Here is a 16,635-nt window from a genome sequence, read left to right as displayed (position 1 = left end):
GGTAGCATAGCATTTCAGTGATTATACAAGGATGGATAGACAAACAATTCCCTGATAGTTATTTAAAATGTTTTGCATTGGCATGCAATTCAGTTCCTGCATGCCAGCAGCACAAGTGTCTGTGAAGTGCAGAGGGAAGGGTAAATAATCCTGTGCATTTTAGTGCATGCTTATACTTAACCTTGTATTCTTTTTGACTATACCTAGATTTTAGGATATGGTGGGAAATTCCCTATAAAACTAAGAATTAATACCCAATGGACAGCGCAGAATTCTGAAATATATACAAAAGAGGAGTGGAGAAATGGCCTTATTTCTAATATAGAGATATTCAGCTAGATGTTTTCCATCTCATTATTAGGTATTCTCTTGACTGTTTTAGAGAAATGCTGCATCCTAAGATGCATGTTTGTTGATTAAGACAGTTTCCTGAAATGACTTAAAAAGCTGCAATCCAGGAACTGACAATTCACTTGGGGGTGAGGGAGGGAGGAGGATCCTACAAAGCAAACAACCTCTGTGAAGATGATTATATTGACCATTCCAATGTGTTGTGTGTTATAAAAATAATTCAGTTTGCAGTAGCACAATAGTATGAGTAACTGAGTCTTCCTGCCTTATGTTTTCTAGTAAAATACCAACCAGCCCATTACTGGATTGTTTTTACACCTACATGCCTCCTGCACAGTAAGGAAAATGCAACCTTTAAGGAAACAATAGTGTTATAAAGAACAGAATTTTTGAAGCAAGTTACTATGAATGAGTGACTTATGTGGAGAGCCAAGTTATTCTCCTTTGAGCAATAAAGATAAAGGGAATTTTTATAATGATGTTCAAAATTATGAGAAGTTTTGATAGAACAGCAAGTCTTGGGTCATTACCAATCCTGCTGCATTACATCATTCAGCAGTAGACGGACTGTAAAAATAAAGAAAGACTATCCATGGCACAATGCAACTTTACTGGCTTCGCCACAATGAAAATAGGCTACTCACATCCCAAACAGCTGGCTAACTAGCTAAATAGCCAAATAGCTAGAATCAGAATCAGGTTTATTATCACCGGCATGCGACGTGAAATTTGTTAACTTAGCCACCCACTATTAGTACTCATTCAACTAGAAAGCAGGCATTTACAAAGCAACAGAAGCAATAGTAAATAAACAGTAAGGAATTTCACTTGTGAATCACATTACAGAGGAACTAAAAGTGTGTAACATTTGTTTACTTTTATTATATGTATATAATTCAGTTTCTTTTTTTATCTGATGAGAAGAGGAAGTCAGAAATAATGGTAGCAAAGTCTGTTTCTGCAGTTACGTACTGATAAATCAAACTTCACTTTAAATGCACTGATGCTGGGTGTAACCGCTTATTGAATATAGCTGCACTAGCTGCAGTAACGCATCTGAGGCCAATTGATCCTCGATCATTCAAGCAATGGGCATGCAGGTTCTAGGTTATCACAGATTCGGGTTTTGAGACTAATTGGTAGTCATAAATGGGTATGTTTCTCGATGGGTAAACTCCTGGAAAGCATAATAACAGATAAAATTAGTACTACTTTAGAAATAATTAAGTAGGAACCACTTACGCGACCCAGAATCTCCAAGTAATAGCACCCATTCTTGCTGCTCCCTTTTATTCTCGATATACACTTAGAGTCATAGTGATTGATCATGGAAATGCTCTTCAGCCCACCAAGTTCACACTGACCAACAACCACCCATTTATACCTCTTCTTGCAGGTACTACCCAAGTTCCAATACGATCAGCAAGCCCTGAATCCCAGCAGTCATTCCAGTTCCATCACAGGACAAGATCTGCCCACAGAAATACTTTGACCACTGGCTAACACTAATACTGATAACCAACCACCCTTTTCTAAATGGATTTATATCAGATCCAGTGGGTCAAATGATCTCCTCATGTCACAACCTTCTATTTTATGTCTGCCTTAATTTAGAAAAGATGGCAAGGCAATGAGAATCCTGTAGAAGAAAATACATAACTCTTCACCTCAGAACACACTAAATGATAACTTGCATAATGGAGTAAAAATGCAGCTTTTCAATGGGAAAATTTAAGATTTTTGGGCAATGTGATGAGAAGGGGTACAGGCAGTTCAGCTGATGGTGGCTCTAAAGATAGGCATATTGCTTTCACATGTGAACAGGAAATTACAGTATACTGCTTTCATTGACCTATAGTCATGTCAATTCTAGCCCAATTTTCAGACTATAATTAGTGTAGTGTCACCCTATGAAAATTAAGAGCAATGAGTCAATATCTTGAAAGAAGATTTATGACCTTTGCATCCCTTCAAAATATTGAAGCTGTTGTGTATTCTGATCAAAAATTCAATGATCACTCTCGATAATTGTGTGTATGTATGTGTTATACATACACAAACACACACAAATAGTAACATTTTTTGGTACCCAAATATGTTAGAAAATTTGAAATATATTATTGCTGCAGGCTTTGAATACCCCAGGGTAGAAGAATAGGCACTGCAGTCACAGCCTTCTTGTTTTCATTTAGTCTGGCATTCATATATATTAACAAAATATGTCTACATTACTTAGAATGCATTAGTAAAAGGACATGTATATGAACAGGTTTTCCCACAAATAATTAAAAAGAATGAACAATGAAAATCTTGTTTGTTAACATGGAATTACAGGGAAGTTACTAGTATGGGTGGAGCGTTGGCTGGTCTGCAGAAAACAGAGTGGGAATAAAGAGATCCTATTCTGGCTGGCTGCCAGTTACCAGTGGATGTCCACAGGAGTCTGTTTTGAGACCACTGCTTTTTACAATGTACGTCAATGATTTGGACTACAGTATTAATGGATTTGTGGCTAAATTTGACAATGATACAAAGATAGGTGGAGGAGGGGGTAGTGTTGAGGAAACAGAGAGCCTGCAGAGACTTAGGTAGTTTAGGGGAATGGGCAAGGAAGTGGCAAATGAAATACAAATGTTGGAAAGTGTATGGTCATGCACTTTGGTGGAAGAAATAAACAGGCAGACTATTATTTAGATGGGGAGAGAATTCAAAATGCAGAGATACAAAAGGGACTTGGGGATCCTTGTGCAAGATACCGTAAAGGTTAACCTCCAGGTTGAGTCGGTTGTGAAGAAGGCAAATGCAATGTTGGCATTCATTTCTAGAGGTATACAATATAAGAGCAGGGATGTGATGAGGCTCTATAAGGCACTCGTGAGACCACACTTGTGAGTATTGTGTGCAGTTTTGGGCTCCTCATTTTAGAAAGAATATACTGAGACTGGAGAGGGTTCAGAGAAGATTCACAAGAATGATTCCAGGAATGAAAGGGTTACCGTAAGAGAAACATCTGGCAGCTCCTGGGCTGTATTCCCTGGAGTTCAGGAGAATGAGGGGGAATCTCATAGAAACATTCTGAGTGTTAAAAGGCCTGAACAGATTAGATATGGCAAAGTTATTTCCCATGGTAGGGGACTCTAGGACAAGAGGGCAAGACTTCAGGATTAAAGGACGTCCTTTTAGAACTGAGATGCGGAGAAACTACTTTAGTCAAAGGGTGGTAAATCTGTGGAATTTGTTGCCACAAGTGGCTGTGGAGGCCAAGTCATTGTATTTAAGGCAGAGATAGATAGGTTCTTGATTAGCCAGGGCATCAAAGGTTATGGGGTGAAAGCAGGGAAGTGGAGATGACTGGAAGAAATGGATCAGTCCATGATTGAATGGCGGAGCAGGCTCAATGGGTCAAATGGCCTACTTCTGCTCTTATATCTTCTGGTCTTAAATTTAAGTATTTTCAAGCATTCAAAATAATAACACTTGACAGTGCAAAGCATCAGATAATCCACTTGGCATCAGTTGTTATGTTGGCATGTATAAAAAATTTTCATTAAGCATAAAACATGTTTTGCTCTATAATTATCTGGAAATTTAGGAAAATTAATTGAGAGGACGTATAGTAAAACAATGAAGCTTTCACCTGCCGATATTATTACCTATCTGTTATTAAGCATGGAAATCAAAGTCTGATACAACCTCCTTTTCTACAGCTTTCAATGTTGCAGTTATTGAAAATAGATTAAAATCACTGGAATGAAAAGGATTTGCAATATGTACCCACTAGGGACATTGTAAAATCAGATGAAAAAATTAATATTGATATATTTGAGATGATTATTGTTGAACATCCCAAGCATAAAAGATAATTTTTATGAGACTTGCCAGCACAAAATGCAGGTTCAAGATCTTTAAGAACAAAGTAACTAATTTTCTGTTTGTCTCTTATATACATTTCCCAATATTTATTTTGATTGCTCTATGGGTTTTAAATGTAATTTAAATTTCCTGCTTTGTGCTTCCTAATTTTGACCCTGCATGACTTAATGTAATTTTCCATTCTGATTCAAGGACATCACATAGGCACTAAGCAGAAATGTGTGTCAGATTGAGAGGAACTCTGCAACCAAAAAGTTTATAATACTTCTAGGCAAATTTGAAGCACAATGTTGCCATTATTTTTAAAAAAGTACATTTTATTCACTAACATAACAGTGTGCAACTTTAAATCTTTTACTGACAGGAAAACAACTATAGCTTTGTTGTTTCTATTTTCATTATTAATACAAATATTCCTTTCATCTTCAGATCTTAATAAAAAAATAATTCTTGCACTTTTGCAGGATGAACCTGTTGCAGTTGGGAAGCAGTGGACAAGAGAATCTTCCCAGGTTAATTACACTGCTCCAACAGTTTCTTATTCTCAAGAACTGATGTACATCAATGGAAATACAGGCTATTATCATGGTTACACAGGGCTGGGCAGTGGGAAGCAAAATCCACCTTCCTTGTCAAGTGATGGTACTAACACTGGTAGGTACTATTATTTATCTTTTAGCAATCATAAATAATACCCAAAGCAAGGATACAAGGCGTAGTTAGTAAGTTTGTGGATAATATTAAAAGAGGTGGTGTTGTGGATGGTATAAAAGATCATGAAAACTACAGGGGAATCTTGATTAGCTATGTATGTGGGCCGATGGTTGGAAAATGGCCTTCAATCCAGATAAATGGGAGGAATTACTTTTTAGGAGATCAGACTAGGGTGGCACTTCTGCTGCGAATGGTAGGTCCCTGGGGAGTGTTATGGGGTAGAGTTCACTGAAAGCGATGTCATATGTGTATAAGGCAGTGAAGATGGTGTCGAGCATGCTAGACTTCTCTAATCAGGGGATTGTGTGTAGGAGCTGGGGACTTACGTTGCATTTATTATCACCTCGCAGAGGCTGCACTTGGAGGAAAGATACTATTAAACTAGAAAGAATGCAGAAAAGATTTAGCAGGATTTTGGGGGCCTGGGTTACAAGGACAGACACTATTCCCTGGAATGTAGGAGTTTGAAGGGTGAGAGGTATATAGGATGATAATGAACACAGGTAGGGTGAAAGGACAGTCTTTTTCCCCCCAAGGAGGGGATGCTAAGTCCAAAATGGCATCGATTTAAGATCAAAGATGAGAGACTTAAAAGGGAGATCGGGACAGCTTCTTCATGTAAGGGTGGTCCATATTTGGAATGAACTGCCAGAAATGATGGTTTAGGTGGTAACATTTAAAAGCCATTTAGCTAAGTACATTGATAGGAGTGGTTTAATGGGCTATGGGCAATTGTGGCTATCTCACTGGGCAACAGAGTTGGTATGGATGGGTTGGGCCAAAGAAAGTGCCTCAAACACCCCTGCATTAGCTATCAATTAGATATTTGTTCATTACTGAAATGTACATCTTTCAAATGCAAATACACAAAAGATTGCTTGGAAGAATTTGTAATGCCACATTTCAGATTAGATGCACAAAGATGTAATATTTTCGGCACGTTATTTCAACAGTGGAGGCCAGGGTGCCAGAATAAATTTACTGACTTGGACGTTGCATCACAGTATGCTGTCTTTTTCAGATCATATCCAGTGGGGATTGGAAAGTGACAAAATGGTAGCTAGGATGCTTTTTGTCATGCTGTACACAGGACTGGAAACTCAACCAAACACATCCAGTCAGGTTTCACTCCACTATGATCTTCTATGTTGAATTTTGCCTATATTATTCCTCCTGGAACAAGTCAAATGAGAGTGGATCATAAAGATAAAGATTAGCTTATTTGTCAGATGCATGATGAAACATCAAAACAGATTGAAATGCTTTATTTTAGCGTCAGTGACCACCAGCGCAGTCCAGGGATTATGCTGGGGCAGCTTGCAAATGTTGACACAGTTCTGGCACCAGTATAGCAGGCTCACAATTTACTAATCGTAACTGTACATCTTTGGAATGTTGGAGGAAACTGGAAGACCCAGAGGAAAACCATGCAGTCGTGGGGAGAATGTACAAACTTACAGACAGCATTAGGAGTCAGATCCCAATCGGTGATCACTGAGACACTACTAGATCACATTTGCTCAGCCACGGTCATATTCAATAATGCTGGATTTGAGGGGCCTAGTGTTTTCATCTGTTCTTATATTAAGAGCCATTCCCAGAAGAACTAAATTTCATTAACTCCACGCTGGTAGACAGTCCCATAGAAGCCAAGTCATTTATAATCAGATCTAAGCTTAATTGAAATTGACTCCCAATCACAAACTCACTACTAAGCCTCTGATATACCATATAACCATATAACAATTACAGAATGGAAACAGGCCATCTTGGCCCTTCTAGTCCATGTCGAACTCTTACTGTCACCTAGTCCCACCGAACTGCACTCACCCCATAACCCTCCATTCCTTTCCTGTCCATATAGCTGTCCAATTTAACTTTAAACAATATCAAACCTGCCTCAACCACTTCTGCTGGAAGCTCGTTCCACATAGCTACCACTCTCTGAGTAAAGAAGTTCCCCCTCATGTTACCCCTAAACCTTTGCCCTTTAACTCTCAACTCATGTCATCTTGTTTGAATCTCCCCCACTCTCAATGGAAAAAGCCTATCCACATCAACTCTATCTATCCCCCCTCATAATTTTAAATACCTTTATCAAGTCCCCACTCAACCTTCTACGCTCCAAAGAATAAAGACCCAACTTGTTCAACCTTTCTCTGTAACTTAAGAGATGAAACCTAGGCAACATTCTAGTAAATCTTCTCTGTACTCTCTCTATTTTGTTGACATCTTTCCTATAATTCGGTGACCAAAACTCCACACAATACTCCAAATTTGGCCTTGTAAAATTTCAACATTACATCCCAACTCCTATACTTAATGTTCTGTTTTATAAAGGCTAGCATACCGAAAGCTTTCTTCACCTATCCACGGGAGATTCCACCTTCAGGGAACTATGCACCATTATTCCTAGATCCCTCTGTTCTACTGCATTCTTCAATGCCCTACCATTTACCATGCATGTCCTATTTTGATTAGTCCTACCAATATGTAACACCTCACATTTATCAGCATGAAACTCCATCTGCCATCTTTCAGCCCACTCTTCTAACTGGCCTAAATCTCTCTGCAAGCTTTGAAAACCTACTTTATTATCCACAACTCCACCTATCTCAGTATCATCTGCATACTTACTCATCCAATTTACCACCCCATCATCCAGATCATTAATGTATATGACAAATAACATTGGACCCAGTACAGATCGCTGAGGTACACCACTAGTCACTGACCTCCAATTTGACAAACAGTTATCCACCACCACTCTCTGGCATCTCCCATCCAGCCACTGCTGAATCCATTTTACTACTTCAATATTAATACCTAACGATTGAACCTTCCTAGCCAACCTTCTGTGTGGGACCTTGTCAAAGGTCTTACTGAATTCCATATAGACAACATGCACCGCTTTCCTAGTAACCTCTTCAAAAAATTCAGTAGATTTGTCAAACATGACCTTCCATGCACAAATCCATGTTGGTTGTTCCTAATCAGTCCCTGTCTATTCAGGTAGTTATATATACCATCCCTAAGAATACCTTCTATCAGTTTACCCACCACTGACGTCAAACTCACAGGCCGGTAATTGCTAGGTTTACTCTTAGAACCCTTTTTAAACAATGGAACAACATGAGCAATACGCCAATCCTCCGGCACCATGCCCGTTTCTAATGACATTTGAAATATTTCTATCAGAGCCCCTGCTATTTCCACACTAACTTCCCTCAAGTTCCTAGGGAATATCTTGTCAGGACCCAGAGACTTGTCCACTTTTATATTCCTTAAACGCTCCAGTACTACTTCTTTAATCATCATAGTTTCCATAACTTCCCTACCTGTTTCTCTTATCTTACCCAATTCAATATCCTTCTCCTTCGTGAATACCGAAGAAAAGAAATTTTTCAGAATCTCCCCCATCTCTTTTGGGTCCACACATAGCTGTCCACTCTGATTCTCATAAGGAACCAATTTTATCCCTCACTATCCTTTTGCTATTAATATAACGGAAGAAACCCTTGGGATTTATTTTCACCTTCCTTGCCAAAGCAACCTCATATCTTTTTTTTAGCTTTTCTAATTTCTTTCTTAAGATTCTTTTTACATTCTTTATATTCCTTGAGCACCTCATATTCTCCATGCTGACTATATTTATTGTAGATATCTCTGTTTTTCTGAACCAAGTTTCCAATATCCCTTGAAAACCATGGCTCTCTCAAGTTTTTAACCTTTCCTTTCATCCTAACAGGAACAGAAACATTCTGTACCCTCAAAATTTCACCTTCAAATGACCTCTATTTCTTTATTACATTCTTCCCATAAAACGAATTGTCCCAATCCACTCCTAAATCCTTTCGTATCTGCTCAAATTTAGCCTTTCTCCAATCAGAAATCTCAACCCTGGGTCCAGATCTATCCTTCTCTATAATTATATTGAAACTAATGGCATTGTGATCACTGGACCCGAAGTGCTCCCCAACACAAACCTCCATCACCTGACCCATCTCATTCCTTAACAGGAGATCCAACACTGCCCCTTCTCTAGTTGGTGCCTCTATGTATTGCTGCAAAAAACGATCCTGCACACATTTTACGAACTCCAAACCATCCAGCCCTTTTACAGTATGGGCTTCCCAGTCTATGTGTGGAAAATTAAAATCTCCCACAATCACAACCTTGTGCTTACTACAAATATCTGCCATCTCCTTATAAATCTGCTCCTTCAATTCTCACTCCCCATTTGGTGGTCTATAATACACCCCCCTAAGAGTTACTGCACCTTTCCCATTCCTTAATTCCACCCAAATAGCTTCCCTAGACGAGCCCTCTACTCTATCCTGCCAGAGCACCACTGTAATATTTTCTCTGACAAGCAATGCTACACCTCCCCCTCTTGTCCCTCCCATTCTATCACACCTGAAGCAATGAAATCCAGGAATATTTAGTTGCCAATCACACCCCTCCTGTAACCATGGTTCACTAATAGCTACCACATCATACTTCCGGGTATCAATCCATGCTTTAAGCTCCTCCACCTTTCTTATAATGCTCCAAGCATTAAAATAAATGCATTTAAGAAATTTTCCACCTCTTGCTCTCTTGTTTATCACTAACGGTGCAAACAACTTTACTATTTTTTTTCTTCCTTCTTCTACATCTGTTCCGACACTCTGGTTCCCCTCCCCTCTTGTATCTAGTTTAAATCCACCGGAGCCTCTCTAGCAAATCTACCTGCAAGAATATTTGTCCCCCTCCAGTTCAGATGTAAACTGTCCCGCCGGAACAGGTCCCACCTTCCCTGGAAAACTGCCCAATTACCTATAAATCTGAAGCCCTCCCTCCTGCACCATATCTTCAGCCACGTGTTGATCTGCACTATCTTATTATTTCTAAACTCGCCTGCACGTGGCACTGGTAGCAATCCTGAGACTGCTATCCTGGAGGTCCTGTCCTTCAACTTGGCTCCTATCTCCCTAAACTCTCCTTTCAGGACCTCCTCACTCTTCCTACCCACGTTATTGGTCCCTACATGGACCACGACATCCGGCTGCTCACCCTCCCTCTTGAAAATACTGAGAACTCGATCCGAGATATCGCGGACCTTGTCACCAGGGAGGCAACAGACCATCCGGGATTCTCGATCTCTTCCACAGAACCTTTTATCTGTCTTCCTAATGTTACGTACCCCGTAACTGGATTGCCAAACCAGCAGAAATGGATCACTCAGTTGGAGTCTGGATTACTAGAACTAAGTAAGTTTTATTAAAGAAACAAGCAACACAGTACTCTAATCAAAAGGATAATAAATGCAACAGTTCAGCAATGATAAACACACATGTACACAGAATTAGGATAACAGGATCAATCAAGCTCTATCGTCGTCTAGGGGTAAATGACCAGTTTCAAAGTGACGCAAAGTTCAGTTCAATTGAGTTCAGTTCAGTTCACTGTAATCACTGCCGTGGGAGATGGACAGTGGGGGGAGGGAGAGAGAGAGCAAAACAAATGAATATTCAAATGGCTTCCACACAGACCTTCGATATTCTTCACAGTCAGCTTTCAGGCGAGCCCTCTGTGATGTCTTCTGAGGTCACCGACCGTGACCCCTGTTTCCAGATACGATTGTTTCTCTGTGGTGAACCTGGCACCCAGGCAAGGGTGGACACACACCAGGTTCCCGCCGATCGTGCCTTTCCACCCTGTGCGTGTATGGCTTGATCCCACAACCAGCCCTCCAAAACTTCCCACCGACTTGTGGGAGACGCACCGCTTCCAGGGTCTCGTTACCTCGGGGTGTCGTGTGTGTCTTGCCTTAGCGAACCTGTCCCTTTTTATCCCCCTGCTGGGGTATCGCCTGTCCATCACTTCAAACAGTTCAGGGTTCAAAGGGGGAGCCGATCTTGATAGCTCTCCTTCCGTTAAACTCTCCCGTCCCTTCATTAACATCTCCAAATGCTGCTCCATTGTTTTCCTTATCTCTCTTTCTCCTGAGGACAGGTGGCAGACCAACTGCTGATCCCACTGGTGCCAGCACAGGACAGCTAACATCTTAATCTATGTGTATTCTCGTCACACTAACTATCGAATCCCCTATCACTACTGCTATCCTCTTTTCCCTCCTTCCCTTCTGAGTTGAGGGTTCCATCTCGGTGCCAGGGACGCAACCACTGCAACTTGTCCCAGGTGGGTCGTCCCCATCAACAGTATCCAAAACAATGTACTTATTATTGGTGGGAATGGCCACAGGGGTGCTCTGCTCATTCTGTCTATTCCCCTTCCCTCTCCTGACAGTCACCTAGCTACCTGTCTCCTAACCCTTAGGGGTGACTATCTCCCTGTAACTCCTCTCTATTTCTGCCTCTGCTTCCGGAATGATCCGAAGTTCATCCAGATCCAGCTCCAGTTTCCTAACTGGATGCACCTTTCGCAGGTGTAGTCATCAGGGACGATTGTGCTCGCCCTAACTTCCCACATCCTGCAAACAGAGCACTCAACTGCCCTAACTGCTGCCTCCATTACCTACTCCTAAGGTAATTGGATTTATTAAAGGAACTTACCTGGCCTTACCACATTTGGAGTGAAGTTATTCCTCAGCCTCTGCTCGCTGAAGCCTCAGGAGCCAAAGCCTTCCTACTCTGTCTCCCGCTCCGTTAATCTGCTCTCTTTTAAATATTCCCACTGCCTCACGGTCCGACTTACAACCCTTACTTCATCCCCAAGTCATCAGTACCCCTCACAGGTATGTCCCTCTGAGCCAGATAGATCACCCAGCCCTCCCCATTGTCCCAAATCATCACAAGAAGTCCATCTATCTACCTTGTTGAAGGTTCTCCCAGTTTTGAGCAGCATCCATCCATCCATCCAGCTGCTGTAACCTCCACCAAGCTTGATGTTGATGCTCCCAGGGTCTAATTAGTCCTAACTGTTGATTCCCTCAAAGCAAGAATTCTTCCAACTGTTAAATTCCCTATGCTTGCCATCCCCTCATAGTTGAAAAAACTTCCTCTTCTACCTTAAAATCCACATAGCAATCATTATAAATATATACCCTTTGGTTTTTGAACCCTCTGCCAGAGAAAATAAGTCCTGCCAGTTTTGTTATCTGGGTCCTTATGATTTTATCCAGCTAATTTACCCCTGTTATGACCAGGCACTTTATTGTTTACCTACACTGCACTTTTCCAGTAGCTTTTATACTTTATTCTGCAGTGTTATTGTTTTACCTCTTTCTAGCTCAATGCACTGTGTAAAGATTTCATCTTTATAAACAGTGTGCAAGACAAGCTTTTCACTGTATCTTGGTATATGTGACAATAATGAACCAATATCAATATCCTCATCCTCTTCTGTTCCAAAAACAAACCTATTTTATTCACTCTTGCCTCACAGCTAACATTTTCTAGTCTTGTCAATATCCTCAAACACCCTCTGCATCCTCTCCAGTGCCAACGTATCTTTCCTTACACAGTAATCAGCTTGTGGCCTTAATGGATAAAGGAAAGGTTTCTGAAAATCTTTTAAGCATCTAATTAGGAAACGAAGGGTCACAGTTTGAGGATAAAGGGGAAGCCTTTTAGGACCGAGATGAGGAAAAACTTCTTCACACAGAGAGTGGTGAATCTGTGGAATTCTCTGCCATGGGAAACAGTTGAGGCCAGTTCATTGGCTATATTTAAGAGGCAGTTAGATATGGCCCTTGTGGCTACAGGGATCAGGGGGTTTGGAGAGAAGGCAGGTACAGGGTTCTGAGTTGGATGATCAGCCATGATCATACTGAATGGCGGTGCAGGCTCGAAGGGCCGAATGGCCTACTCCTGCGCCTATTTTCTATGTTTCTAATTGATCTAACTCTAACATTTAAGGATTTCTACACTCAAAGGTTCCTAAAATCTCCCACACCAATTGATATTCTATCATTTATTGTTTACTGGCCTTGTTACATTTTCCCAGATTTGATACCATTTTACAATTTCCCCCCCAAATGAACAAACCATCTTGAACTTCCTGTAACCTAAAGCATTCTAACTTAATGACCATGTTATCTGTAATTTGCAGTTTTCTTTATAATACCTCCTGTATTTAGGCCTAAAACTTTAATACATGCCACCAATCAGCAAGGGATTGAGTTCTGTCTCATTCCACTGCTAGAAGTCCTCCAGTCACAAGTCACTAGTCACTTTTTTTTTCATTATTTCTCTTTGTATCCTACCAGTGAACAGGTTTTGAATCTAATTTGATGCTTTCCCTTGGATCCCATGGATTTTTATTTTTGACTAGACCTCGTTAAATATATGAAAGTAAAAATATTAGATTTACTTTGGATTAAGGAGAAATGTAGAGCTGCATCCAGATCTGGAATAATGTTTTATTTTTCTTCAAAGGGCCAGCGGATCTCAGTGTGAAGAAGTCACTTGCATCACACTCCGGATCCTCCAACATTAACAATTCCAAAACTCCACCGGCTCAGCTAAGTCCCACTGAAATAACTGCAGTACGACAGCTTGTAGCAGGATATCGAGAGTCAGCAGCTTTTTTACTCCGCTCTGCAGATGAACTGGAAAACCTGATTTTGCAACAGAATTAACATAAGTAAAGTTGTTCTCTCTCCTATCGGTGTTATATTTCTGGGGAAAGACATTTCTCCACTACTAAACAGGGCCGGAGATATAGGCCATCTACCGTCGTGCCCCTGAATGTGAAACAGCATATTGGACCACCTCTGGTCCATAATGAGGAACCACTATATTTGCAGAGTTAAATTTGGGTCTGCTCTACTTCACGTTTCCTAATTGAAGGAGCAAACAGAACACGACCACATATGTTTAATCATATTCAGTGACTGACCACTAAGTAAAAATGGCAGCATCGATATCGTCTTTCTTTCCAAGTGCAATATGAGTTTAAGGTGCTACTAAATGTTTACTTTGGAGAACTGCAGAGATGGATTTAAGGAGGCTTTTTACCTGTGGATAAGAAGCGGGTTACAGAAGGTGCTGAGCAGCATATGGGAATTTGATTCAGGACTGGAGTGGTGGCAGCAGGTCTAATGGCGATAAGAGCACGGGAGAGGTGTTTGCAAAACCCATATTATATATCAGATTGGGTTTATGCCTCTATTGCAGTCAAACACCATCTTTTGTCTCCCCAGTGTTCAGGTAAAATTGAATCCTGATGACTAGTATGGTGCCTGTGTAAATGCATTGAAAGCAAAATTGAATTGTTTTTTTTAAGATTGATTTAAACCTAAAGTTCATTTGAAAAATAAAACAAAAACCTTGTGGGATGTATTTCACTGTAGGTTGTATATTTTGCAAGTTACAATCTGAAAACTTTGTATAGTTTCATTTTAGAGAATCTATTGCAAGGATGTCTTGGGACACCTTTTACTGTGGGATGTATTTTGCTGTAGGTTGTATATTTTGCGAGTTACAATGTGAAAACTTTGTACAGTTCCATTTTACAGAATTCTATGAAAGGAAGCCAGGAGACATTATTTTGATGTGATGTGCAGTTCTCTGCAGTTCTGTGTTGTTCCCTAAAGCCTGTAATGACTGGATGCAGTTCTCTCACAATTACTGTGGGTGTACTTATATTCTGTCAATTATTTTGTAATTTATTAATTATACATAAATTGATGTTAATTTCATTTGTTTAATACTATTTTGTCTGTACCTCTTGGGGAAATTGCTTTTTCTCTTTCATGTTAGAATATAATTTAAATTTTGTACTTCTGCTGTGCACTTAGTGAAGAGGTATCGTGGGTTCCCCTGTATAGTGGGTTTCCCTGTATAGTTTCTACACTTGTGAATTCCTTACAAACTGTTACAGTACATTCATGCTGATTCCCATCTATCTTTTGATAATTGTATTTAATGAATTGGTAACATTTTGAGTATATGTGAATTAATGTTTTTCAATTTATTAACAACTCCTGACTGTGATTGTGAACTACGTTATGTGCACTTCGTTCTATAGTAATTGGACAGCACTGACATCTAAGCTTTTTGTAATGTTAATTTGAGTGATTGATTGGTTGATATATTGTTTAACAAGGTCAAAATGGTTGGTATTGTAGGTGAATATAAATGTGAGAAAACAGTCACTGCTATTATCCAAATATTTGTGGATTTTTCCTTCTATTGCAGCATATACCTCAATAGAAAGCTGGAACCAATAAATATTGAACAAAATTGGTTTTGAAACATCTTGACAGATAATGTCAAAATATATTTGTAGTGCAATGAAAGTGCCTTTCTTACTGGCTGGACAACTGATTCCAATAGGTTAATTATGCAGGGGATAAAAAAGGACATCTTTAATGATATCAGTTGCTCACTTTTTGTTTAAAAAAAAGGTCTTGCTGTTGCACTGCAAACTTGTGGTTAAAGAAGTTATAAATTTTCATCAAAATTTGTTATAGCACTAGAAGTTAATTGAACTTTTTCAATATTCTACTTGAGAACCATTTCTAAAAATTTTGTTCTAATTATTGTACATAAATTAAGTACCATGTTCAGGAGTATGAAGGTGTTCTTGTTCCATTCAAAATAGAAGTTCATATAGGATTTAATAATCAGCCAACGGGAATATTCATTTTGGCCATGTGCAGGAGCTTTATAAGGTGCAAGGGTCAGCTACACTGAATAGATTTACCAAGACGTCAGGGGAGTTAGGGAACTGTTTCATGAACAACAGGAATTCTGCAGATGCTGGAAATTCAAGCAACACACATCAAAGTTGCTGGTGAACGCAGCAGGCCAGGCAGCATCTGTAGGAAGAGGTGCAGTTGACGTTTCAGGCCGAGACCCTTCGTCAGGACTAACTGAAGGAAGAGTGAGTAAGGGATTTGAAAGTTGGAGGGGGAGGGGGAGATCCAAAATGATAGGAGAAGACAGGAGGGGGAGGGATAGAGCCAAGAGCTGGACAGGTGATAGGCAAAAGGGGATACGAGAGGATCATGGGACAGGAGGTCCGGGAAGAAAGACTAGGGGGGGGGACCCAGAGGATGGGCAAGAGGTATATTCAGAGGGACAGAGGGAGAAAAAGGAGAGTGAGAGAAAGAATGTGTGCATAAAAATAAGTAACAGATGGGGTATGAGGGGGAGGTGGGGCTTTAGCGGAAGTTAGAGAAGTCGATGTTCATGCCATCAGGTTGGAGGCTACCCAGACGGAATATAAGGTGTTGTTCCTCCAACCTGAGTGTGGCTTCATCTTTACAGTAGAGGAGGCCGTGGATAGACATGTCAGAATGGGAATGGGATGTGGAATTAAAATGTGTGGCCACTGGGACATGTCAGAATGGGAATGGGATGTGGAATTAAGACATGTCAGAATGAGTTCATTTTCCTTATAAAGTCTTAACAAATTATACTGTATGTAGCCTTGAAGTATGAATGTCTGGCCCTATTCATTTAGGTTTAACACCAGTGAAAATTACCATTTCTAGGTGAGATGCAACATTTCCAGACCATTCCTTGCCTCTAGAAATACAACTTGGAATTTCACAGTGTGACTCATATGATTAAAGTGTTTAAGACACCAGATGTGCATCCCAAAAGGTATTTGACACCATTTTTCTTCGTGTTGATGACTGAGGTTTCAGTGCCATTTCTCAAAGCTTGCCAGTCATTGTCAATTAGGCTTTTTCTACAGCTGCACAAATGCAAGGGACATTTGCACTCCACTTGCAACTTCAGC

General features: G+C 40.2%; 1 protein-coding gene across 6 annotated transcripts in view; it reads left to right on the top strand.

Moving 5' to 3' along the window:
- The window catches only part of LOC134354245 (nucleolar protein 4-like), a 424,681-nt gene extending 409,231 nt beyond the window's left edge, over nucleotides 1-15,450 (top strand). For all 6 annotated transcript variants that reach the window (XM_063063184.1, XM_063063154.1, XM_063063168.1 and 3 more), the window contains 2 exons: nucleotides 4,689-4,878; nucleotides 13,320-15,450. In XM_063063184.1, coding sequence (XP_062919254.1) covers nucleotides 4,689-4,878; nucleotides 13,320-13,522 — 393 coding nt within the window. In that variant the 3' untranslated portion in view covers nucleotides 13,523-15,450. The remainder of the gene's footprint in view (nucleotides 1-4,688; nucleotides 4,879-13,319) is intronic.
- Nucleotides 15,451-16,635: the final 1,185 nt, after the last annotated feature.

This window comes from Mobula hypostoma, chromosome 1 (genome assembly GCF_963921235.1).
Source record: "Mobula hypostoma chromosome 1, sMobHyp1.1, whole genome shotgun sequence".
NCBI classification, from domain to species: domain Eukaryota; kingdom Metazoa; phylum Chordata; class Chondrichthyes; order Myliobatiformes; family Myliobatidae; genus Mobula; species Mobula hypostoma.
Note: the sequence above shows the minus strand (reverse complement) of the source record. Positions and strands in the feature narration are given on the sequence as shown.